The 27,257-nt window shown below is 47.1% G+C and overlaps 1 protein-coding gene across 1 annotated transcript in view; it reads left to right on the top strand.

Moving 5' to 3' along the window:
• The window catches only part of INTS6 (integrator complex subunit 6), a 446,084-nt gene that overhangs the window by 296,490 nt on the left and 122,337 nt on the right, over positions 1-27,257 (top strand). Inside the window, exon 12 of the mRNA XM_069205444.1 lies at positions 648-863. Coding sequence (XP_069061545.1) covers positions 648-863 — 216 coding nt within the window. The remainder of the gene's footprint in view (positions 1-647; positions 864-27,257) is intronic.

Raw genomic sequence — 27,257 nt, 5'->3', positions numbered from 1 at the left:
TTTCACTGGTGACATCTGTCAACCTGCACCATTTGAGTCCACTCCCAAGCTAGCTCAGCACAAATGCTCAAGTCTTGGTTTCTTCTCTTAAAGAGGCCATGCTTGGGACATAGACAATGACCTCAGGGTTGGTACCACTGAGCTTGACCTGCTCCTAGCCATGTGGTACCTCACAGTGTAGGTCAAGGCACTTGATGTTCTGCCAGTTGAACTCCCAGTACAAAGGATGCTATCTTCATGACTAACAGAGGGGTAACCATATTGTCCTTGGATCAACAATGCTACAATGAGGTCCATCTCAGCATCCCATAGTCTTTTGAACTGAAATTCTGGTTTTAGGCAGATTGATATACAAGTCCTTCCTTCTTTTACAGAAGGGGACTAGTAGGAATGCACACGTGCAGAGACAAGCAGCTGTAACCACATATGACACACACACCTTTGTGGGGGGCTCATATCTTTATCGAACAACTGTAGAATCACTTTCCCAGAACCAATTGCTAAGTGAATGCTGCACCTCAAAGGTTTGTTATGCAATGGGGGCTGGGGACCCTATTCATCCCCATGACGCTGGCTTAATTTAACCTTCAGATGACTTCCTATGACGTTTTATGTATGTGTTGTATTTGTTTTATCCTTTTGTTCAGGCTAAAATTGAATGTGATCGAGTAATTGGCTCTGTTGGCAAAAAAGTCGTGCAAGAAATGGGAATCAAGGTGAGGAGCAGATCACATGCCTTATCACTTTCCCAGCGAAAAGATTTTAAAGAATTGCTGCAAGGAATCACTGGCGAAATCCCGCATCGGCTGCTAGACCTTAACATGAAGGAGTATGCTGGCTTTCAGATTGCTTTGCTGAATAAGGTGAGCACTTCTTTGTGTATTATAGTATCTTAAATCTTAACTTTTTTTTTTTTTTTTTTTACTCTGTTTCTTGGCATTTTCAAAAGCATTACATCTTATACCTTATAATCATTTAGTATAGTCTTAGGTCCGTATACACATAAGGATTACTCTCTCATGGTGTGTTTAGCAGTGAGGCTTAGCCCATATCTAAAGAGAATCTGAGCTGGAGTAGCTGAGAACTATTTACACAATATATATATGCACATTTACATGTCGTAGAGTTGAGAATTGCATGCCAAACATCTGAAGTACAACAACAATCCATATTAACGAAAAACTCTGAACAAAACTCTGAACGAAGCACCTGTGTTTCTTGTTATTTCAGGAATACATGCAACATATTATACTTGGGTGGGGAGGGGCGCCCCTAGAGAGGGGGGGTATTGTGTCATTCTGGGACATCCACTTAAGGCAAGGGGTATTCACTTTAGTCTCATGAGGCGAGCTCCCAGCCTCCTCATGTGCTGTCTTTGCTCCAGGAAGCTATGTGGGGCTGTGGGTTACCATTCGTCATCCACTGTCGCCGGTCATGGAAGTGTATACTGTCAGGATATCAATTAAGTGTTTGCTCCATCTGGGCTCCCAGTGGCCCAGCAGCTGGATGCAGTACACTTACCTCGGATACTGCCCGATCTGGCCATAGGTATTCTCACACAGTAGTGCAGCTATTGCACCCTGGCCCGCCCCAGTCAACATATGTCTTCAACGGGCTGGCAAGCAGGGTCATCCCCGGCAGTGCCCCAATCGGTCACCAGCATCGTTCTCCCAACGCGCCGGTCGCTCGTCTGGTGAGGGCCTCCATGCCAGTGTTGCAGCTCCTCCGATACCTCCACTCACAAACTTGTTCCTCTTCGCAGATGGGCCAGGTCCGACTCTCCTTTTGCCCTGCACTCCACCATAACCTAATAAGGACAAGGAACATGGCCCGAAAGAGGAAGTAAATACAGGATTCATTTTGGGCCGGCGCAGAGCTCTTGTGTTGCATGTCTGCCATGACAGCTGGCCAGGCCACCGCCCACCCCCAAAATCATCACTTGCTTAACCAAATGTGTCCTCATCCTGTATGCTCTTGTAATCTAATATTTGTATTGTGAGCAGCTGCCATAAAAAGGGCTTCTGGTACTGTTCCGTTGTCTAATAGATTTCAAGCCTAAGGGTTCATGGGTAGTTGAGAGGTACATGGTAGATGGTGTCATCTGTGGAAAGAGGTGGCTGCTGTGCATTTGTAAAGATTTGCTCGTTATCTTAGTAGATTTCAGCCTGTCTCTATGTAGACACTTGTATTTTTTTTTTTTTCTTTTTTTTAGTTTATATTGTTACCACGCATTCATTTCATTTGACCCCCTTTTGGATGATCTCTCTCTGTCTCTCTATATATATATATATATATATATATATATATATATATATATATATATATATATATATATACACATGCTGTGCACATCCCGCCATCTGGTGTTGGGCTCGGAGTGTTACAAGTTGTTTTTCTTCAAAGAAGTCTTTTCGAGTCACGAGATCGAGGGACTCCTCCCATTTCGGCTCCATTGCGCATGGGCGTCAACTCCATCTTAGATTGTTTTTTTTCCGCCATCTGGTTCGGACGTGTTCCTTTTCGCTCCGTGTTTCGGCTCGGAAAGTTAGTTAGAATCTCGGAAAAATCGTCGGTATTGTTTGCGTTCGGTATCGGGTTAGTTACAACAGATCGACACCGACTTTGGAAGAGCTCCGGTGGCCCTTCGGGGTTTTTTCGATCCCCCGTCGGGGCCTGGTCGGCCCGGCCACGTGTCTCTTCAAGGCTGATGGAACGGACCCCATTCCGATTCTGCCCAAAATGTCACAACAAGTATCCATATACAGATCAGCATCTGGTCTGTAACTTGTGTCTGTCTCCAGAGCACAAGGAGGATACCTGTGAAGCCTGTCGAGCGTTTCGGTCGAGGAAGACATTAAGAGACCGAAGAGCGAGAAGACTGCAGATGGCGTCAGCGCCGACAGGACAAGGGCGTTTCGAGGAGGAAGAAGAAACCTTCTCCGTCCAGGAATCGGACTCGGATGAGCTCGATTCCGAAGAAACGCCGAAAACCGTGAGTAAGACGTCGAAACATAAAACTCACGAGAAGACAACAAAAGCCCAGGGGACGCCACCGCCAACAGGCCATGGCTTAACCCGAAAAATAGGTGACCGATCATCTGCACCGAAAAAGGGCATGCATGTGGCGAAGTCATCTGACTCCGGTCGAGGTACCGCCACACAACAATCTCTGGCCCGAGACAGCGGCTCCGAGCAGATTCGGCACCGAGACAGTGGCACCGAATTGGTTCGGCACCGAGACACCACGACGCCGAAAATAAAGAAGGTTTCCTCAGAGCCCAAAAAGGCGACCGAAAAGATTTCGATTCCGAAACATCCAGCCTCGGAACCGAAAACAGGTTCCTACACATAGGAACAGGGATTGTCCTCCCAGATGCAAGGACATAAGTTCGGAGAGGAACTTGAATCAGCTGAGCCAGACTACACTCAAAGAAGGCTCCACATTCAAAAAGACACAGGGAAGATAAGCACTCTTCCCCCAATTAAGATGAAAAGAAGACTTGCCTTTCAAGAAAAGGACAAGCAGCCACAGGCAAAGATGGCAAGACAAACAACTCCACCACCATCTCCATCACCATCAATGCACACATCACCGGTAGCCACTCCACCACTGATGCAATCCCCGACTCATACTGCAATGAGTCAAGATGATCCCGATGCATGGGACCTTTATGATGCTCCTGTATCAGATAACAGCCCAGACTGTTACCCTCCGAGGCCATCGCCACCTGAAGACAGTACATCCTACACGCAGGTGGTCTCAAGGGCAGCTGCTTTTCATAACGTCACCTTGCATTCAGAACCAATTGAGGATGACTTTTTGTTTAATACACTCTCCTCCACTCATAGCCAATACCAAAGCTTACCTATGCTCCTGGGATTGCTAAAACATTCCAAACAAATATTTCAGGAACCTGTAAAAGGCAGAGCCATAACTCCAAGGGTGGAGAAGAAGTACAAGCCACCGCCAACAGACCCTGTTTATATTACGCAGCAATTAACACCAGACTCTGTGGTTGTTGGGGCAGCTCGCAAGAGAGCAAACTCTCATACCTTGGGAGATGCACCACCTCCAGACAAGGAGAGTCGCAAATTCGATGCTGCGGGTAAAAGGGTTGCAGCACAGGCAGCCAATCAATGGCGAATTGCCAATTCACAGGCCCTATTGGCAAGATACGACAGGGCACATTGGGACGAAATGCAACATTTAATTGAACTCCTTCCCAAAGAGTTCCAGAAGCGTGCCCAACAGGTTTTAGAGGAGGGCCAAACCATCTCCAACAATCAAATAAGGTTGTCTATGGACGCAGCAGACACGGTGGCCAGAACAGTAAACACGGCGGTCACCATTCGGAGACACGCGTGGCTACTTACCTCCGGATTTAAGCCAGAGATCCAGCAGGCTGTGCTGAATATGCCATTCAACGGACAACATTTATTTGGGCCGGAGGTGGATACAGCAATAGACAAACTAAAGAAAGACACTGACACGGCCAAAGCCATGGGCGTGCTCTACTCCCCACAGAGCAGAGGCACTTTTAGGAAGCCACACTTTAGAGGGGGGTTTCGGGCCCAAAGCATAGAACCCTCTACCTCACAGGCCAGACCCACATACCAGGGCCAATACCAAAGAGGAGGCTTTGGCGGACAATATAAGGGTGGACAGTTCCCTAAAACAAGAGGGAAATTCCAAAGCCCAAAAACCCCACAAACTAAACAATGACTCAAACGTCACAAACCCCCAACACAACACCAGTGGGGGGGAGACTCACAGATTATTACCAAAATTGGAAAGACATAACTACAGACTTGTGGGTCCTAGCCATTATCCAATATGGTTATTGCATAGAATTCCTACAAATACCACCGAATGTGTCTCCAAGAGCACACAACATGTCCAAATAGCACTTGGATCTATTACAACTAGAAGTCCAAGCGTTGTTACAAAAAGAAGCAATAGAACTAGTACCCAATCATCAAAAAGGAACAGGTGTTTACTCCCTGTATTTCCTAATTCCAAAAAAGGACATAACACTGAGACCCATATTAGACCTCAGAACACTAAATCTTTACATCAAATCAGATCACTTTCACATGGTGACACTTCAAGACGTGATTCCCTTGCTCAAACAACAGGCCTACATGTCAACATTAGATCTCAAGGATGCTTACTTCCACATACCCATACATCCTTCCCACAGGAAATACTTAAGATTTGTAATCCAAGGCGTGCATTTACCAATTCAAAGTGTTACCGTTCGGGATAACAACAGCACCAAGAGTATTCACAAAATGCCTTGCGGTAGTAGCTGCTCATATCAGGAGGCAGCACATGCACGTATTCCCTTACTTAGAAGATTGGTTAATAAAAACCAGCACTCAGCAACAGTGTCTTCAACACACAAAATACGTCATAGAAAGCCTTCACAAGCTAGGGTTCTCTATAAACTACCAGAAATCACATCTACAACCGTGTCAAATACAACAATACTTAGGAGCAACAATCAACACACAAAAAGGGATTGCCACTCCAAGTCCACAAAGGGCACTCAAACCAACACTATCAAGTGAGGTTTGTGATGAAACGTTTAGGCATGATGTCTTCATGCATAGCCATTGTCCCAAACGCAAGACTACACATACGGCCCTTACAACAGTGCCTAGCAACACAATGGACACAAGCACAGGGTCAACTTCAAGATCTAGTGTTGATAGACCACCAAACACACTCCCTTCAATGGTGGAATCCTATACATTTAAACCAAGGGCGGCCATTCCAAGACCCTGTGCCTCAATACGTGATCACAACAGATGCTTCCATGGTAGGGTGGGGAGCACACCTCAACCAGCACAGCATTCAGGGACAATGGGACGCTCAACAAAGCCAACTTCATATAAATCATCTGGAACTGCTAGCAGTATTTCTAGCATTGAAAGCATTTCAACCGATAATAGCCCACAAACACATTCTTGTCAAAACAGACAACATGACAACAATGTGTTACCTAAACAAACAGGGAGGGACACACTCATCACAGCTGTCTCTCTTAGCACAAAAGATTTGGCATTGGGCGATTCACATTCGCCTAATAGCACAATACATCCCAGGAATTCAAAACCAGTTAGCCGACAATCTCAGTCGATATCACCAACAAACCCACGAATGGGAAATTCATCCCCAGATACTACAAACTTACTTTCAAAGCTGGGGAACACCACGAAAAGACCTATTCGCAACAAAAGAAAACGCAACATGCCAAAACTTTGCGTCCAGGTATCCGCACCCTCACTCCAAGGGCAATGCGTTATGGATGAGGGATATTTGCTTACGCTTTTCCCCCTCTCCCACTCCTTCCGTATCTAGTAAACAAATTGAGTCAAAACAAACTCAAACTAATACTAATAGCACCAACTTGGGCACGCCAGCCATGGTACACAACACTACTAGATCTGTCAGTAGTACCTCATATCAAACTACCAAACAGACTAGATCTGTTAACTCAACACAAACAGATCAGACACCCGAATCCAGCATGAATTTGGACATCTAGACCTTACACAAGAATGTATGGAGGTCATTAAACAAGCAAGAAAACCTACTACAAGACATTGTTACGCAAATAAATGGAAAAGATTTGTTTATTACTGCCATAATAATCAAATTCAACCACTACATGCGTCCGCAAAAAACATTGTAAGCTACCTATTACACTTACAAAAATCAAATCTAGCTTTTTCGTCCATTAAAATACATCTCACAGCAATATCTGCTTATCTGCAGATTACACATTCAACATCACTCTTTAGAATCCCAGTCATCAAAGCATTTATGGAGGGTCTAAAGAGAATCATACCCCAAAGAACACCACCAGTTCCCTCATGGAACCTTAATATTGTATTAACACGACTCATGGGTCCACCATTTGAACCCATGCACTCTTGTGAAATGCAGTACCTAACCTGGAAAGTTGCCTTCCTAATAGCTATCACATCTCTTAGAGTAAGTGAAATACAAGCATTTACTATACAAGAACCCTTTATACAAATACACAAACATAAAGTGGTTCTACGCACAAATCCAAAATGTTTACCAAAAGTTTTTTCACCGTTCCACCTATACCAAACAGTGGAACTCCCAGTCTTTTTTCCACAGCCAGACTCAGTAACCGAAAGAGCCTTACATACATTAGACATTAAAAGAGCACTAATGTATCACATTGATAGAACAAAACAGTTTCGCAAGACAAAACAATTGTTTGTAGCCTTCCAAAAACCTCATGCAGGAAATCCAGTATCCAAACAAGGCATTGCCAGATGGATAGTGAAATGTATTCAAGCCTGCTATATTAAAGCAAAGAGAGAACTGCCTATTACCCCAAAGGCACACTCCACTAGAAAGAAAGGCGCCACAATGGCCTTTCTAGGAAATATACCTATGACAGAAATATGTAAGGCAGCCACATGGTCTACGCCTCATACATTCACAAAACACTACTGTGTAGATGTGTTAACAACACAACAAGCCACAGTAGGGCAGGCAGTATTACGAACATTATTTCAAACAACTTCAACTCCTACAGGCTAAGCCACCGCTTTTGGGGAGTAACTGCTTACTAGTCTATGCACAGCATGTGTATCTGCAGCTACACATGCCATCGAACGGAAAATGTCACTTACCCAGTGTACATCTGTTCGTGGCATGAGACACTGCAGATTCACATGCGCCCTCCCGCCTCCCCGGGAGCCTGTAGCCGTTTTAAGTTGATGAAAACTATATATTATATGTTGATAAAACTTGAACATTTGTAAATTTGTAAATATATATCACTTTTAATCACATTATGTTCATACATACTTACTCCATTGCATGGGCACCTTTACTATATACACAACTCCTACCTCACCCTCTGCGGGAAAAACAATCTAATCGACGCCCATGCGCAATGGAGCCGAAAGGGAGGAGTCCCTCGGTCTCGTGACTCAAAAAGACTTCTTCGAAGAAAAACAACTTGTAACACTCTGAGCCCAACACTAGATGGCAGGATAATGCACAGCATGTGAATCTGCAGCGTCTCATGCCACGAACAGATGTACACTGGGTAAGTGACATTTTCCATATACACACACACACACATACACACACACACACCCCCTAGTTTGGAGAATAAAGTGTGATCTGAGGAATCAAGGTATTTCAGTTTATAGTTGGTCTTTGAAGGAAGCCTACGTCTCTACAGTAGCAGTACAGCTTAAATGCAAGGAATTTTGTCCAATTCCTTGGATGACTCGCGCAGAGAGCTGAGATGTAGGAGTCTTGATGGTGAGTATTGAACCTGCTAAGTCTTAGTAGAAAGTATTGAAATGTTTCTTTGGCATAGCCCAGACAGCAGGAGAATACAAGTGTTAAGGAAGTTGTGCCTTGTGCAGCAACCCCAGGAAATGAAAGATCTGCCAAAAGAATAAAAAGACTTGTGTTAAAATAAATTGCCTCAGTTGACCTGCGTCACCAAGGTGACGTTTATGCCAAAGTTAAACTTTTCTCAGCTCCAAGTATGCCATTAATTTAGTAAGCTTTGATGTGAAGTGTCTATTTTGTTTTGTTATTGCTTGATATTGTTCGGGTAATGGGTGTCAGGTCCAAGCTTGTTAAGTAAAGGTTTGGTATAACATTGTTTGAGGCATTTGTGGCTGTAGGTTCACATGCCCTGCATACTCCTGCCATCTAGTGTTGGGTTCGGAGTTGTGCAAGTTGTTTTTCTTCGAAGAAGTCTTTTGAGTAAAGAGGTAGTGACTCCTCATGGTAAAAATGCACATGGGCATCGACTATATTGTTTGTTTTCTCTCCACTGCCTGGTTCGGATGTGTGTTCCTTCGCTCAGTTTTTGTCTCCGTCAGGGTTCGATGTTTGGTTTCACAGCTGGTCTCTTTCGTTGGTATTGTTTCCGTTCCCATTTTTCCATCTGCAAGTTAACGATAAAGCTTGCCAGTTTGACCCCCTTCTACTGTAGCCCCTTCAGGGCCCACCTTTCTACTCCATCTCAGTTCTTGACAGTGCCCAACTGGTGAATGCACGCTTTTTAGGTTCTGCCTGTGTTAACACATGAAGTAACCCAGCACTCGGTTTGCAGTGTGTACTTGTCCCCCGAGCACAACAAAGCAATCTGCAATATGTACAAGTCATTCCGATCGAAAAAGACACTTCGAGATCATAGAGCACGAAGCCTTGAGATGTCCTACAGAGCCACTGATGACTCTCCTGACACATTCGGTGAGAAGAATCCCCAGGACTAGCGATACGAGGAAGAGGAGGCTCCGAGCTCAACTTTGAAATGGAGGACATCACACGAGCTCAACCTGTGAGTACAGCACCCGCTGCCCTCGAGCTCAAGCCAACCAAAAAAACATTCTGCACTTCTGGTTTCATATTCTGAGGTCCCCCACTCCACTGTTGCTGTCTAGCCAGTTTGGCACTAAAAACGCTACAGGTGCCACGCCTTTAGGCTCAACACAAAAAGCACATTTGAAGCTGAAACCCTCTGCTTTGACTTTATTGGACCGAGAGCAGCAGTCACCACCGTCGAGACCATTGATGATGATCCGGCAATCATCATCTATCACTCTGATGCCAAGCGCACCTTCCACCTCGAAGCCAAAAGCTTCGGAGCCTTAGACGTCAAAGCAGAGCTCCAATACACATCCCGAACCATAGGTGGAACAAATTCCTGCACAAGTTAGAGGAAAAATTGGACACACACCAGGAGGAAATTCACATCCAGGCTGAGACTGGATGAATCCTGGCAAAAGCTTCTTCTCCTTCGCCACCTAAAAGGAAATTACCTTCAAAGAGGCTTTGAACATGCCAGTCCCTCCTAAAAGGAAGGCTAAGAAAAATGCTACCAGCCTTCCATCCCTTCCACATCCTTTACCAACTCTATCTCTGCCACCTTCACCCTCCACCATTACTACACTCTCCTTTTACCTACCGCCTCTTACAGGAGAGCCAGTAGATGTTTCCCCACAGGTTTCATCAAAGTCAGATACTTGTGGGTATAGAGGGCCACAAGGAGATGACCCCTGGAACAGCTATGGCACCGATCTCCATGCGGACACTGATCTTGACCTTTGTCCTGCATGCCCTTCTCCCCCGGGATGCTACTTCTTACCAGGAGGTTGTAGCTAGGGCTGCTGCGTTTCATAATATGGAGTTACATAAAGAGCCTTTAGAGGATGACTTCCTCTGCTACGCACTTTCCACTACTCATATGGCTACCCAATATCTGCCCATGTTAAAATGTATGCTTAGGCATAAAGATTACATATATTCAAAGACCCTATTAGGGCTAAGGTTGTAGATAAAAAACACAAACCTGCACCATCTGACCCTATTTACATTAAAGGACAGCTACTGCCAAACTCCATACTTCCCACCTCAGCACGTAGAGGTGCCAACTCTCAGGCCACTGGAGACATCCCGCCTCTGGACAAGGAGATTAAAGAATTGGTGCTGCAGGGAAAAGGGTTACATCTCGGGCTGCCAGCCAATGGCATAATGCCCACTCGCAAGCTGTCCTAGCTTGCTACGACCTTGCCTACTTGGATTAAATGGAAGAACTTCTCTAGAATCTCCCAGAGGAACAGAAAACATGCGGCCCTACCCGTATGGCAGTCCATCACGTCAGACAAGTGGGTATTAGGCATTATCCAACATGGCTATTGCCTGGAGCTCATTACCACACTGGATACTTCTCCAGATACTGGCATGCTTTCTCCTCCTACCATGGCTACAGAGAAGGGAGCATGTTATGCTATACTGGTGAGAAGAGTAGCTGAGTCTTTAAACAGCAAATGCCTTCAGGGATCATCAAAGATAATCTCTTGACAGAGGTTCTAGAACCAGAAGCTTCCACCTCCAGAACCTCTGCTCCCACCTAATGGGGCCCTCCGCCATCACTCAACTCTGAGCAACCCAAGTTTCTTGATGCAACACCTTAACCCCTGAGAGCTTGATGTTCCAAGCCTCTTCTTCCCAGGCAGGTTCCCTTCTGCACCCCTAGATAGGGAATCCAATCTCACTTGGGAAGAAGATGTTTTCTTCTGCCAGCCTTGCATTGTGGTCTGTGAACACCTCATGCCTTTTGGACCGTTATTCCCACATGGTGTGGGATAAGGTTGTGCAAGTGCTGTCCCACGTCATGGAGGAGGCCCCGCGCTATACTATCTCGGGCTGTTGCCGATGGGAGAGACACAGTGAAGTTCACAATCTGTTGCAAACTGGACACGACTGACTAGCTGGGCAGATCGGTTTCAGCGTCAGTGACCCTGAAGTGCCATGCTTAGCTGAGGACCTATTGCTTTTTGGGCAATGTCCTGGCTTGCTTGATGGACATGTTCTTTGATGGCAACTGTCATCAGAGACCAGGCAGACCTGGTGCTCGAGCACTCCAAGAATGCTCAGACTACAGCCATGTCCTTGGGCCTCGCAGCAGCGCCCAGTCCCTCCTCATCTGCCTTTCATCTGCCTCCAACTGCGCCTATTCTTGGCCTGGACCGTGTTGTGTATGCTGCTTAGTCTCTGCGTGGCCACTGGTACGGGATCCACCGGCCTCATGGATCAGGTTGCCAGTGGTCTGGACAGTATGGCTGCCTACCCCCGCAGCAGCCTCTAAACCTTCCTCGTCTAACTCTCCACCACCATGGGCTAGTTGGCAGCAGAATTTGCCATCACCTGCTCCGCTGGCAATCCATCACGTCAGACAAGTGGATTTTGCATATAGTCTGATACTTGAAGACTACGCGACCAATGCCACCATCCTACGATCGGATGACGAAGGATCACTTGTCCCTTCTCCTCAAGGAAGTTATGCTAAAAGAGGGTTCCTGTGTCAGAAACAGGTTGTGGCTTCTATTCGCACTACTTTCTGGCCCCCAAAAAGGGGACCCTATCCTATACCTTTGGTCCCTTAATCTCTTCCTCGAGAAGAAGTTTAGAATATGCACCTTGGCTCAGGTTCTATCTGCCCTGGACCCAGGAGACTGGATGATAGTGTTGACTTGTAGGACTCTTATTGTCATATCCCTGTCCTATCTGCCCACAGAGGTCACTTGCGATTCACAGTGGGCCACAAGCACTTTTAGTTCACCGTGCTCCCCTTTGGTCTTACCGGTGCCCCTTGGGTGTTCACCAAGGTGATGGCAGTGGTGGCAGCTCATCTGCGGAGATCGAAAGTTTGTCTTTCCCTACCTTGACGACTGGCTATTGAAGGGTTGTCTCCTACCACCAGACTACGGTGGACCTCCTGCATTTGCTCCCTAATTCACTCCTAACGCCCTCTCAGATGCTCCCTTTCATCAGAGCTGTTCTTAACACAGTGCACTTTCAGGCTTATCCTCCCAAGCGGCGAGTCGAGGATATTCAGGCTATGGTACCAATGTTTCAGCCTCCATCCAGGATTTTGGTGAGATTTACCCTGAGGCTGCTGTGCCTCCTGGCCTCCTGCATCCTGCTGGTGACACTTGCCAGATGGCATATGCAGGCTCTGCAGTGGGACCTGAAGTTCAGTGGGTATAGCATCGGTGGAATCTCTGACAAGGTCCAGATCTCTGCAGGAACTGCGAAAGATTTGAAGTGGTGGTTAATAAATCTTGATGTGGGCAGAGGCAGATCCCTCTCCCTTCCTCAGCCAGATCTGACAGTAATGACAGATGTGTGCAGGAAGCTGTCTTTTTTTTATATAGTGAACCAAAAAAGTGTCCAACAACCTCAAAGGAATTACAGAGGCACAAATAACCCAATTGCTCTCTTTTGTGAAAGTGTGGGCAAGCATATCAGAGGATAGTGCTAAGGATATAATGTGCACACACAGGCAGGCAGTAAGTGAGACACACACTCAAAAAAGAAATCCGACACCAATTTATAAAAATAAAACATTTTAAATACATTTTGACATCAAGATCATCTGAATCAGGTAAGTACTTTTCGAGTTATGAATGTTTACAGTTTTCATAAGTTGACAGTGCAATTTTTGGAGCGGTAATGGTATCCGATGGGGGGGGGGGGTGCAGTGGTAAATTTTAGTGTCTGGTTCCGCTGCAGGGGATACATGTGTTTGGAGAGGGCTTGCAGAAAGTGGCTGCAAGCGCTGTTGGGAAGTCCACAGTGAGACAACTGAAGGTGGGCTCATATCTGGAGGGGCCTGCAAACCACGTTGACACAGTTGGCTAACTTCAGCTCGGGCTAGATGGCTAGTGTGTAGTGGTGATGTCTGGCATCCGGTTTTTGGCAGACCCAGGCCTCACAGTTTTTCTTGGATTGCCTGCAGATGCAGGGAAAAGCAGTTTGTGTACTCCAAGGAAGTTCTTCTTGCCAATTTGTGAAGGACTGGCAGCTCTCACAGTTCCTTAAACGCTGAAGTGGCTGGACAGGTGGGATGCTTTTCAAGGGCCGGGTGCAGTAGGTAGGCTGGTATGGTTGGTGGCAAGTCAGTTGTGCCCCTTGGTTCTCGGGTCAGCAGGCTTCTTGTCTACTCCTTTTGTGTGCAGCAAAGATCTGAGGTCTTGGTATTAGGGAGGGTCCCCTAAATCCTCAATTTGGGGGACGTTAAGGGGAGTAGACAATGGGCTACTTACCCTTGGAGTCACTACACTCCTTAGATCACCACTTCCTTAGGGGAATGGGCATCACCCTGTCCCAAAATTCCTAATTCCACCACACACAAGACGAAGAATTCCTGAGGCTGTATTCATTTCAGGCTGGTCACCCTAGGGGTGTGTCTAGCCTGGAACTGCAGCATGCCTCCTGCATAGCTAAATTTCTTGCCTGTCCAGGTGCCAGATGGGCCCTGGGGTGGGGGGTGGTGGTTGGAGGGACACATCTCGCTCCGAGGAAGTCCAGTTCTGCATACCAAAGGGGGTGGGCTTCTTTGAAGCTTCCTGCCTTAAAATGCAGTTTTGCAGGTCATCCTGTTGGGAGGGGTGTGTTAACACCTCTCCCAGAGCAGGATTTGTTTTTGACCTCCAGAGAGCAAAGGCTCTTTACCCTTAGGTGTCAGATTCTCGTCTGTGGGTGGCAGACTGGTTAGGACTAGTCAGTGAGCTCAACAGCAGATGGTATGTTTTCAGGGGCATGTGTTAATAAATCCATCACTGGGATCAGTGAGGGTTTAATACAAGATATTTGATACCAAACATCCCTATTTTCAGTGATGCAATCACGAATCTGGGGAACTCGTACTGACTAATGTACAGCACTTGTACATGCAATAGCTTCCCTGTTCACTTACTATGTCTAAGATTTGACAAGGATATATAGTAGGTGCATATCTGCTGTGGCAGATATGCCCACATCTGTAATATAATGCACCCTGCCTTCGGGCTGTAAGTCCTGCTGTAGGAGTGACCTACACATTTTACACGCAGTGTTTAGGGAACATAGCACACAGGCTGTGTGTCTTGTTGTGTTTTCACTTTTATAGAGCACCTTTGCACACAGCCTGCAATGGCAATCTGCTTGAGGTTGGTGGTAGGTTCCTTAAAGTAGGACAGGTTGCGCTGCAGCTCTGTGGGCCCCTCTTCAGTAACCATGCTGTAGGTACTAGGGCTACCATTTACTAGGGACTTACAGACGTCCTGAAGGGTCTTGCCACTTGGGGATCAAGTGACCAGGTGTCTTGTTTTGGGGAAGGAACACTCGCACTGGGGACCTGGTTAGCAGGAACCCAGTGCACTTCAATCAGCATTGCATCAAAAAACAAGCAAAAAGTGTGTGTGCTGGATGGTGGGGTACTGCAACCAGAACCCAGCATCCTACAGTGCATCAGAGGCGTCTGGTCACTGGCGGAAACTGGACTCCACATCAACCTGTTGGAGCTCAGTGCAATCCAACTAACATTGAAAGTATTTTTCCCTCTATCTGGGGAAGAATGGTGCAGGTGCTCACGGCAACACAACAGTCATGTGGTACTTCTACAAGCTGGGCGGGGGTGGGGTTGTGGACCCTTTGTCAACAGGCTCAGTGCCTCTGAATGTGGCTGGAAAAGCAGGGTCTATCCCTGGTGGTTCAACATCTGGTGGGATCTCTGAATGCCAGAGCAGACAAACTCATCAAAAAATGCCAAATGAATCACGAATGGCGTCTTCATCCAGAGGTGGCCATAGGCCTCTTTCAGCAGTGGGGAGAGCCTTGCACCTGTTCACCTCTGCAGAGAATGCAGAATGTCAGCACTTTTGAGCTTTTAAGTTTCCAACGCGGCGATTGCTCTGAGGTGCTTTTCATCTCGAGGTGAACCTGGAAGGCCTCCTGTATGCCTTTACGCCAATAGCACTTCTACCCACAGTTCTCGAGGAGATCAAGAGTGACTGGGCAGAAGTAATCCTGGTGGCTCTGGTCTGCGCACGGAGGGTCTGGTATCCCTAGCTGCTGAGCATGTCCATTGATCCTCCGATCAGACTCCCCCCTTGGGAGGATCTTCTGTCTCAGTAGCAAGGAGAAGGGTTCTGCACCCAAACCTGTCCACTCTGCCTTTTTGCGTGGGGATTGAGCGGCGCCATTTGACAGCTTTAGACCTTCGTCCTGAAATCTGTAACCTAATCTTGTCAGCCAGGCTTCCCTCCACCAAAATGGTATACACCTATCATTGGAAGAAGTTTGTGGTATGGTGCTAACACAAGTCTGTTTGACCCTCTTTCTGCCACTCTCTCTGAGGTCATGTTCTTTATCCTTTCCCTGGCCTAGCAAGGCTCAGCTCTGGGCATTATTGAAGGTTATTTGTCTATTTCTGCTTTTTTTGAGGTTGCCTGGTCAACTTTTTTGTGTAAGTCCCCTGCTGTACACAAAGGTTCCTCAAAGGTCTAACACATCTTTTTCCTCCCCCTCCCCCCCCATTCATTATGCCCCAGTGGTATCTAAATTTGGTTCTGACATTCCTGATGTGCAATCCGTTTGAGCCTCTCCTCAATTGTCCTCTGAGGCGTCTCACTTTGAAAACAGCCTTCCTTGCGGCGATTACATCTGCCCGCATGTTGAGTGAGCTGCAAGCATTGTCATCTAAGCCACCCTACTTTTCCATCTATCCTGACAATGTGTTGCTTTGCACTAGGGCCTCTTTTCTGCCAAAAGTGGTTGCGCCCTTTCATGTAGGCCAATCCATCGCATTGCCTACTTTTTACGGACCTCCATATCCTTATAAGGAAGAGGAGAGACTCTATCGTCTGGACTCAGATAGGGGATTGGCGTTCTACCTTGATCATACACTGATCAACTCTGTCAGTTATGTGGATGCAAAGGTTGGTGTAGAAAGTACCCTCTTTTTGGCATGTTACCACCAATTTCTGCCTGATGTCAGTGTGTTTGACTGTCACTAGGATCCTGCTAACCAGGACCCCAGTGCTTATGCTCTCTCTTTTTCCTCTAAATGTTGTCCCTCCATACTGGTAACCCAGTATTTCATCCCAAATTGGCATACTGGTCACCCCTTAAAAGTCCCTAGTATATGGTAGTTAGTTACCCAGGGCATTGGGGTTCCAGGGGATCCCTATAGTCTGCAGCATTTCTTTTGCCACCAATAGGGAGCCTTTCACTGTCATTTACACTACACCAGGTCACTTACAAGACACCCATATACTAGGCCTTCCAACTGTGAAGACTGGGTGCAAGAGTACCTGTGTCTGAGGGCACCCCTGCACTAGCAGAGGTGCCCCTACGTCGTCCAGGACCATTTTCCCAGACTTCGTGAGTGCGGGGATGCCATTTTATGCATGTAATGGACATAGGTCAATACCTATGTCCAGCTTCACAATGCTAACTCCGACTATGGCCATGTAAGGTGTCTAACATCTCGGAACTATACCCCAATGCTGATTCTAGCATTGGTTTTATGATTCCATGCACTCTCGGGGCTCCATAGTGGACTCCAGTACTGCCAAACCAACCTTCTAAGGTTTTCCAGGCAGCCCCAACTGCTGCCACCTTACAGACGAATGTCTGCCCTCCTGTTGCTCAAGCTACTTGAGCCCAGGAAGGCAGAACAAAGCATTTCCTTTGGGAGAGGGGTGTTACACCCTCTCCCCTTGGAAGTAGGTGTTAGGGGAAGGCAGCGGTAGCCTCCCAGAGCCTCTGAAAATGGTTTGAAGGGCCCAGATGGTGCCCTCCTTTTATAATCCAGTCTGCACTGGTTTAGGGGCCCCCAGACCCTGCTCTGGTGTGAAACTGGACAAAGGAAAGGGGAGTGACTACTCCCTTGTTCATCACCACCCCAGGGGTGGTGCCCAAAGTTCCTCCAGAGTGTCCCTGGGTTTTGCCATCTTGGATTCCAAGGTGGTAGGGCACTCTGGGAGCATCTAAGTGGCCAGTGCCAGCAGGTGATGTCAGATCCCTCCCCTGATAGGTGCTTACCTGTGTAGCTGACCAATCCCCCTTTCAGGGCTATTTAGGGTCTCTCCTCTGGGTGTTTCTTCAAATTCGGATTTTAAACTCTAGCAGGAATCCTCTGCGTCCTTTATTTCACCTTCTACCAACGAAATTGCATCTCGACCCTCCAGGAACTCTGCAAACTGCACCATAGAAGCAAAGACGACTTCTACAACATTGTAACTTCAGCTCCTGCCAGCAACGGCAACTGTTTCCAGGTTGTGCGTCCTCCGAGGACTGCCTTCAGCCTGCACCAGAAGAACAAAGGAATCTCCCTTGAAATGAAGGTGTCACTTCCCTGCTTCAACAGGCACCCCTCTGCAGCGATGACCGGTGGCTTGGGTCCCCTCTTCTGACGAAGTGCGTGGATTCAGCCTCACAGGTGGTGGACTGAAGTGGTCCTGACATCCTACTGTCCAACTTTGGTGGCGGTAGGAGCTTGACTCCCCACGCAAGACAGTACCCCTGTGCACCGCGTGTTTTGCAGTTGCCAAGGCTTGCTGGAATCCTTCCACAAAGTTCTTTATGCACCATGCAGCTCAGGCCCCCAGCACTCTTTCCTGCGATGCACAGCTTCCTGAGTGGTTCTCTGGCAACGTGGGATCCCTTTGTGTAGGGCTGCGTGGGCCTCCTTTTGCACCTTCTTTGTCCCAGTGCTGTGGGACCCCGTGCGTGCTGCCTGGTCTTCTGAGTGCTCTCTGATTTGCTGAGAGCCTCCTCTGTGTCCCCCTCCAGGGTAGAGGCCACCAGGGTCCCGCCTGGTCCCAGGCAGTACCATTTTCCGCTAACCGTGAGCTTTGTGAGTTCCAAGGCTTGTTGGCAGAATCCAGCAGTGCAAGCCAGTCTGTAGTCATCCATCTGGTGTGGGACGACGTCTACACCAACCAGGAAACCCGCATCTGTCTTCTTGGGTGCAGTACTGACTGTTCTTCACCGGTGGTTCTTCTTTTGCTCCTTCAACTGGGTTAGCCAGAGCTCCTGTTCTCCCTGGACTCTCTAGTGCTTCATGGACTTGGTCCCCTTCTTCCACAGGTCTTCAGGTCCAGGAATCTATTGTTGGTGTCTTGCAGTCTCTTCTGGTTCTTGCAGAATCTTCTATCACATGTTCTTGTGTGTTCTAGGAAAGTTACTGTGATTTACTCCTGCTTTCCTGGGCTCTTGGGTGGGTTCTATTACCTTTGGTGTTTTCTTACACTCCCAGCACCCCTCTACACACTACACTTGCCTAGGTGGGAAACCGACTTTTGCATTCCACTATTTTAGTATATGGTTTGTGTTCCCCCTAGGCCCATTTTTAACTATTGTGATTTTCCCTATTTGGCATTTGTGTCACCAAAACAAAGTACCTTTATTTTTGTAACACTGAGTATTTTCTTTCCTGTGTGTGAGTACTGTGTGACTACAGTGGTATTGCATGAGCTTTGCATGTCTCCTAGTTATGCCTTGGCTGCTCATCCACACTACCCCTAGAGAGCCTGGCTTCTAGACACTGACTACATTTCACTAATAAGGGATAACTGGACCTGGTATAAGCTGTAAGTACCTTTGGTGCCTTCTACAAACCAGGCCAGCCTCCTACAGTTGGGCAGTGCAGAAGCAGACCAACCCCAGGTGGGTCATACTCTGTATTAAGATCTGCTATGCACTGGCCAAGAAGCAACCCCCTGAGGGTTTGCATGCTCCGTGTACCCAAGCTAAATCTGCGATCACTGTGTTAACACGCAGAGTTTCAGGCTTTGATGTCTGCGATCAGGTCTGTAGAGATGGGCACTTTGCCCGTTTATTCTTGCAGGACATTCTAGTATGAACTTGGTTCACAGACCCACCTCTGGGTATGAGATTACTTGGGGATCTATTCAAAGGTAAGGAATCTGCAACTAGAAGTCTCTATCAGATGAACAGGTTACCTGCCTTCGGTAACGCCTTATCTGGCAGAGACAATATCTAGTTGCCGATTCCTTACCGACTCACCCATCCTCCCCACTCTGCAAATTGATGTCTAGGGGCAGGATCTCCCCTTTCAGTGCCTTAGTTTTGACCACACCAGTAGTCAGTTGATTTTTTAGCTTTACTCTTCTGTCATGAATCAGCTCACCTGGAGCCACAATATCATATCCGGCACGGAAAACACCTAGGACGGACAAAGTTGATCAATGCCACCTAACAGCGCACAGGGGGTACTGCTCATGAAAATCTCCAGATCCAGTCTAATGCCTGTGGAAAATACAAAGGTTAGTAAACTGCAACTATATATTGTCTGTACCAGATAAGGGTGTTACTGAAAGTAAGTAACTTGGTCTCTTAGTCTGGACGGACAATATGAAAGCCATGTATTACCTACAGAAACAAGGGTAGACATGGTCTCCACACTATCTCACCTGTCTCAAACCATATTGAAGTGGTCTCCACATCACAACATTCACCTATCTTCCGGGAACAGACAAAGACTTTGCAGATGTGCTAAGCTGAGTGCAGCAGCAAGTCCACGAATGGCAACTCCACCCACAAGTCCTCCTCCCATATTTTCACAGATGTGGGGTATTCCCTCAAATAGACCTTTTCACAGCTGCAGAAAACTCAAAATGCCCAGACTTCGCCTCCAGGTTTCCACACCCACTATCCAAGGGTACCGCATTATGGATGAGTTGGTCAGGGATATTTGCCTACGCTTTTCCACTTCTCCCTCTCCTTCCATTTCTGGTTCGGAAAGTCAGGTAAACTTCTTTTACAGTGATCCTGGAAGTTCCTACCTGGGCTGGTCTACCCTGGTTCACAACATAGATCTCTCTTTAGTTCCACACGAGAAGCTCCCCAACAGGCCAGACCTTCTCACTCAGAACCAGGGACAATTCAATAACCAGATCCCTATACTCTCAACCTAGCAATTTGGCTCCTGAGGTCAGAGTTTGGTTTTCTTAACTTGCCCCCAGAATGAATGGACATTCTTAAGGATGTACATTAACCCACCACTAGAGCTTGCTATACAGAAAAATTTAAACGTTTTATCTGCTACTGTCACTTAAATCAAATTGACCCCTTCATAGCCGTGGTATAAGACATTGTCTGCTACCTACTTCACCTACAAAAAAGACTGGGCTAGACTACACCTCTATGGGGTTACATCTCGCTGCCGTGGCTGCCTATATCCAAAATAGACAGCCCCTTTCTTTGTTCAAGGTCCCAGTCATTTTAAGCCTTCATGAAGGGGCTCAAACGAGTTATTCCATCACGGGTTCCACCCGCACCTTCCTGGAACCTCTATCATCCTCAAGACTCACAGGCCCCCTTTTTATTCCTACACTCACACACCCCCTTCGGTTTATTTCTTGGAAGGTGGCATTTTTAGTTGCTATCACTTCACTTAGACATGTTTGTGCGCTCCAGGCTTTAGCCATGGAAGAACCTTTCTTCCAACTACAATAGAGACAGAGTGGTTCTCTGCACCAAACCAAAGTTCCTCCCTAAAGTAGTGTCTCAATTTCACCTCACTCCATTAAGTTGACTGTTTTTTTTTTCCCCACAATCAGATTCTGTTGCAGAAAGGGCTCTTCATGCATTAGATTTTAAAAGAGCAGTCTAAGCAACTTTTAGTTGCTTTTTCACCTCCACACAAAAGCAACCCTATATCCAAATCAGGAATAACCAGATGGTTAGTAAAATGCATTTAGACTTGCTATGCTAATGCTAAAAGACCTTTACCTGTTTCTCCTGGAGCGCACTCTTCTCGAAAAAAGGGAGTATCTATGACCTTCCTATAGCTGATATATGTAAGGCAGTTGAATGGTCCACACACCATGAACAAACATTGTGTAGATGTTTTAGCATGCTGTCAAGCCAGTGTAGGTCAGGCAATGTTACGTGCTCTTTGCCAAACTGCTGGTTTCTTTGGGACCGACTGCTGAATTTTGGAAGCCATAAACGATCCTGAAGAGTTCACTGGCATGGCAAAAAAGCATAGATAAATGGGAGAAGTAGTAGCTCTGTGTGGATTTCAGTGTTGTTGCCCTGACAATGTCATCAACTTTGTAAATTTCAGGGTAGGTGCCTCTTTGTTGAAACATTTGGCAGATATGGATTTCCTGGAGACCACCAGGACATGGCCCAGGACCAACTGAAATTGCCTGTGAAACATTGATTTCAAAGTGAAATGATAAACGTCAGGCAGATGAGGAGCAAGTTGACTCTTCTATGCTCATTGAGGTCTTCTATGCATGTATGTGCTTGTGCAGATTGCGAGGCAAAACAGACACTAGTTGCATTACAGATGTTCCAGTTTTCAGGTAACAAGAGATTAGATTGAGGGCAAATGCCTAGCATTTAGATCTCTGCATTCTTAATGTGCAAAACTAAGGTTATATGTAAATAATCTTTATTCATTTGCACTGGGCCTAGCTACTTATGTCGAGTGGGCCTGGGTGGAGGTCACACTTAAGGAAGGGACATTAAGCCATTGAGCTTTGTAACGTTTTCTGTCCAGTGATCTGCAAAACCGTGTCAAGGGTTTGTCCCACATGAGTAGGCAGGTCGGATGAAATGTTGATATAACTTCAGGAGGGCTTTATCATATGGAAATGTGAGCCTGTGAGCTTGAAACCAAGTATTTAGATAGTAGAAAAAGAGTAACAAATGAAGATTTGGGATGTTGATTGTAGGAAGCTGGCCTGGTGTGTGGTGAGCACCTATGGTGTTATCCCCTTATGCCAGGTCCAGGCATCCCCTATTAGTGAAGTGTATGCAGTGTCTAGGAAGCCAGGGCCCTCTAAAGGTAGCTGTAGATGAGCAGCCAGGACTTATCTAGGAGACATGCAAATCTTATGCAATACCACTATGGTCACACAGTACCTACACACAAAGAACTACACAGTGCTACAAAAATAAAGGTACTTTATTAGGGTAACACAAAAACTAGAATACTGAATAGGCAGTCCCCCAACTGGAGGTAAGTAAACACTATTAAATACACATTAGCAATCAGTAAATAGCATAGAAAGCAATAGACATTGGTGAAATCAATAGCAAATAGTGAGGGCCCTAGGGGAGGGCCAAAACGTATACTAAAAAAGTGGTATGTGAAAGGCAGTCCCCCACCCAAGGAATTGGAGAGGCGAGCTGGAGGAACCGGGAACCCTAGGAGGTAAGTACTGGAGTGACCCCCCAGCGACCAGGAGAACAGAGGTAAGTATTTGGTTTTCCCCAAAACCAACATGAGGATTTTGGAAAAGGGTTGCGCAAGACCCAGACAAAACTGGAAGAACACAAAGGTGGATCCTGACACACGAGGACCTGCAAAGAAAGGGGTTCAAGTCCAGTTTGAGTGCCCGGTTGTGGCAGGACCCACTACCCACCCTTCTGTGGATGCAGGACCAGATCACAGGTGGTCGAAGGTCAGCAGTGCAGCACAGGAGCTGAAGAGGAGTCCCAGAAGTGATGCAAGTGATGTCCCATATCGGCGGTCAGGGTGCAATCGGTCAGTGGTGCTGGAAAACCATCAGCAAGCCTTGGCAAATGCAAGAGTCTGAGTAGAAGGTTTGCAAGGCTGGAGACAACCAGCAAGGTCCAGGGGACTCGACCTAAGAAGGGGAGTCTGGGGTGACCCTCAGCAGCTGGGAGAGTTACAAGAAGGGGAGTCAGCCCCCACAGGCAACCCACTGGCAGCAGGTTCAGGAGTCGCGGTGAGTCCCACTCCGTACACCTGATAAGGAGTCCCACGTCGTTGGAGCAGCAGGCAGGAGACTGTGCTGTGCAGGAGGAAGTGCTGGAGGCCGGGCTACACTGAACCTGAAGATCCCTTGGAGGAGGAACAAACAAGTATTGGTAGCCACAAGAGTCGCAGTGCACTGGGGTACTGCCCTGCACGGAAAGGCAAGGTCTTACCATCCCCCAAGATGGACAGCTGGTAGAGAGGACCAAGGGGACCACTCCGGACCACCCTCTGTGATGCAGGATCCATGCAGATCCATAGGAGAGAGGATCCACACAGCCGGTTGTTGTTGCAATTTGTGCCTGCGTATGCAGGGGAGTGACTCCTTCACTCCAAGGGAGATTCCGTCTTACTTTCTGTGCTCTCAGAGGATGCACAGCCTGCGAAATGCTGCAGTTGCTGGAAGGAGCTGGAGAAACAATATTGCAGAGCAGAGTCATCGCTGTAGTTGCAGATTGTTAGTTGCTGGAAGGTCCATTTGCAGCCTTGGTGGCCAGAACATTAAGTAAACGTTGCAGAGGAGTCCTGCTGGAATTGTGCACGTCAAATCTGAGGACCCACCCAAAAGGGAGACCCTAAATAGCCCAGGAAGGGGAATTGGTCACCTAGCAAGTCACCTAACAGGGTGACCACCTATCAGGAGGGGGCTGTGTCGTCACCTACCTGGCTACACAGATGGTCCCAGGGGCCTTTGCCCACCTTGGATTCAAGATGGCAGAATCAAGTGGCCACCTGGAGGATCTCTGGGCACGACCCCTGGGGTGGTGATGGACAGGGGAGTGGTCACTCCCCTTTCCATTGTCCAGTTCCACGTGAGAGCAGGGACTATGTGGTTGGGGTGGGGCGGGGTGGGAGGTTGGGGCTGCGCTGCTGCAAACCAGTTTATGCAGGGAGGGCACCAAACATGTCCACTAAAGCATACCGGTGGCTTGGGGAGGCTACCCCTCCCAAGCCACGTAACCCCTATTTCCAGGGTAGAGGGTGTTACCTCCCTCTCCCACAGGAAATCATTAGTTCTGCCTGAGCTGGTCAAACAGCAGGAGGGTGGACACCTGTCTGAGGGGTGGCAGCAGCCTTGGATGCCAGGAAAACCCCAGGAGACTGGTAGGAGCAATGCTGGGCGCCCTCCAAGGAGCCCCCAGAGTGCATGGAATCATACAACCAACACTGGCAACAGTATTGGGGTATGATTCGGACATGTTTGATGACAAACATGCCCAGGTTCGGAGTTACCATTATGAAGCTGAACACAGGTCCACTGTGACACAGATGACACTGTATCCAGTACATGGGTAAAATGGCTTCTCCGCACTTACGAAGCCCAGTTTAATGGAGCTAGCGTTCGTAGGGGCACCTATGCTCATGCCTCTGTATGAAGGGTGCCCTCACACACAGGTACCTGCACCCTGCCTTCTGGGCTAGGAGGGCCTACCTTAGGGGTGACTTACAGTGACCTGGTGCAGTAACATGTAGTGAAAGGGTACATGCACCTTTTCACGCGGGCTGCAATGGCAGGCCTGCAGACACATTTTGCATGGGCTGTCATGGGTGGCTCAATACATGCTGCAACCCATGGGGGACCCCTTGTGCCCCAATGCCCTGGGTACCTAGGTAGCATATACAGGGAACTTATATAGGGGCACCAGTATGCCAATTGTGGGTTATGCAAAGTCCTAAACAACCAAATGTAGGGGAAGAGAGGACAGTCACTGGGATCATGGTTAGAAGGTATTAATTTAAGGAATAGAGGGCAGAGCTGGAATATAGCTCTCGTCTGGGAAACCCAGGCAGGTTGGGCAGAGATAAAATACTTTCCTGCAATAATGTACATGTTAAACTACCAAACATTTCTATTAGAGTACTTTATGACATGCAATGCTGCTGTGAATATACATGCAAGCACATGTTAACAAATGTATGCAAAGCACTGAATAATTCCATCTAGGTATGGATGTTAGACAGTCAAGTGTTTGTCTAGCAATCTGTGGAGCGGAGAACTTTGCTCAGTGTTTTATGTAATTTATTTTATAAAGCACTTTTAGCCAATGCATATATTTTAAATTATAAGGTACATTTGGATTGCCTTATTGTTTTGTCACTGATTAATCAAAGTTGTTAAATCCTGGTTCAGTAAGCACATTCTGTTACAGTTTCAAGGAAGGAAGATCATTTAAAGAGGAAAAAGTATTTCAAAGAAATTCAAGGTAGGCAACAAACCTCTAGAGAGAGGGAGTTCCACAGTTTGAGTTCTAGAAGTGCAAATGACTGAACCCTGGAGAGAGCCCAGGGTGGTTAAAGGCACAAGAGCATGGGAAGAGAGGCAGATACAAGATTGTGGGCTGGTTGATAGTAGAGTTGCAATATTTGTAAACGAAAGATAATTAAAATATTTAAAGATAATGGAAGTTAAAGTGAACTTGATGGCTCACAAGGAGACTATGAAGATGGTGTAAATACACAGTAATATGTATAGAAAGGTTGGGGGCAAATAACTGTTGGAAGCCGGCTCTCTATATAGTGCACTAAAATGAAGTACACTGTGCAGAGTCTGGTGGATCCCCAATTGGTATTGCAGAGGCAAAAGTAGTTAGGACTAATTCTCTATTTGGGGTAGTGTGGGCGTGCAGTTAGGTGTTTCAGAGGGTAGTGCTAAGCATTTGTTATACCCACAGAGGCAATAAATGAAACACACACTCAAAGACTAAATCAAGATTTAGAAAGATAACAATTCTTTTTATCCATTTCAAACTCAAGAGCTTTGTAATCAGGTAAGTAGACTTTTAACCATAAATACTTAGTAGTTTCAAAAATGGACACAGTGCAATTTTAAGAGTTCTCTCAAAGTTATCCTGCGAAGAACAGTGTTTAGCAAACACAGGGTTAACAACTTACAAAGTCAATCCCAGGGAGTTAAGGTAAGTACTGGGCACTGAAGAGGTCACACCGGGTGCCCAAGTGCATTAAGGAGTCAGTTGTCCAATGGTTTTGTATTGGAATTTGGTCCTCGCGAAGACAGGCTGCAGGCTCTGGCTAGGAAGCCAGTCAGGGTCCGCTAGTAGGTATTTTGAAGACTTGGCAGTCCAGGAAGGTAGGTGCGCATTGTTGGTCCTTTTCTCCAGGGCCGTCGGATGCAGGGGTGTACTTTGGCGTTTGGTTTCACCGTCCAGCAGTACCCGCGGTCAGGGTGTCCTGTGTGTTGAGGCTGCAGGCGTTGTCGGGGAGTCCAGCAGGTGGTCAACCAAGGTGGACTCTAGTTCAGGGGAACTGGGGATGTCATTGGCACTGGTGGTCTTTCTCAGTTGGTGTTGGGGGTGCAGCAGATGCAGTGGATGAGTCTTTTTGTGTAGAATTGTTGAGGTTAGCAGTCAAGCCTGAAGGGCTGGTACTGGGTTGGCTGCTGCTGCTGCTTCTTCATCTGGGGGGTGAATCTTCTTTGTCCTCCTCCGTAGGTAGTCAGGATCTGTGTTCTAGGGTTCAGGGGTGCCACCTAAATACTCCATTTAGGGGAGTTAGAGTGTGTCAAGAGGTAGCTGATGAGCTGAATACCTTTAGGGTGACTGCACCCTTTTTTATGACCATTTCTGCTATGCAGTGATCATAAGCCTGACCCTAGTGGTCTAATTCCTTCTAAACAATATGGAGGAATTTAAAAAGTAGTGTCCACTTCAGCTCGTCCACCTTGGGGATGGGACTGGCATGAAGTGGGCACACCTCTTAATCTGCATGATTTTTCCGCCCCTGCTTCCGCCAAAAGTGGGGTCTAGACAGGGGGGTTGGTCATCTCTGCCATTTGGAGAGACTTTTGAAGGCGGCAAGGCCTTTGAAGCTCTCTGCCTTACACTGTCCATTGTGCTCTGGACAAGGTGTTATCATCTCCGCCCAGAGCAGAAACTTAGTTCTGGGCCCCTGAGAGCTTTGGCTGTCACCTCAGGGGACCAGAGCTCTGTCTAGCGTGGCTGCATTGGTTTGGACCAGTCAGTGAACACACCAGTAGCTGGGTAGGCTTTCAGGGGACACCTCTAAGGTGTTCTCTGGGTGCATTTTTAATAAATCCATCACTGGGGTCAGAGAGGGTTTATAATTCTGAGATGTTTGATACCAAACATCCCAGATTCAGAGAAGCCATCTTTTAGCTGGGGAACTTTTAATGAC

The sequence above is a fragment of the Pleurodeles waltl genome, chromosome 8 (assembly GCF_031143425.1).
Source record: "Pleurodeles waltl isolate 20211129_DDA chromosome 8, aPleWal1.hap1.20221129, whole genome shotgun sequence".
NCBI lineage: Eukaryota > Metazoa > Chordata > Amphibia > Caudata > Salamandridae > Pleurodeles > Pleurodeles waltl.
Note: the sequence above shows the minus strand (reverse complement) of the source record. Positions and strands in the feature narration are given on the sequence as shown.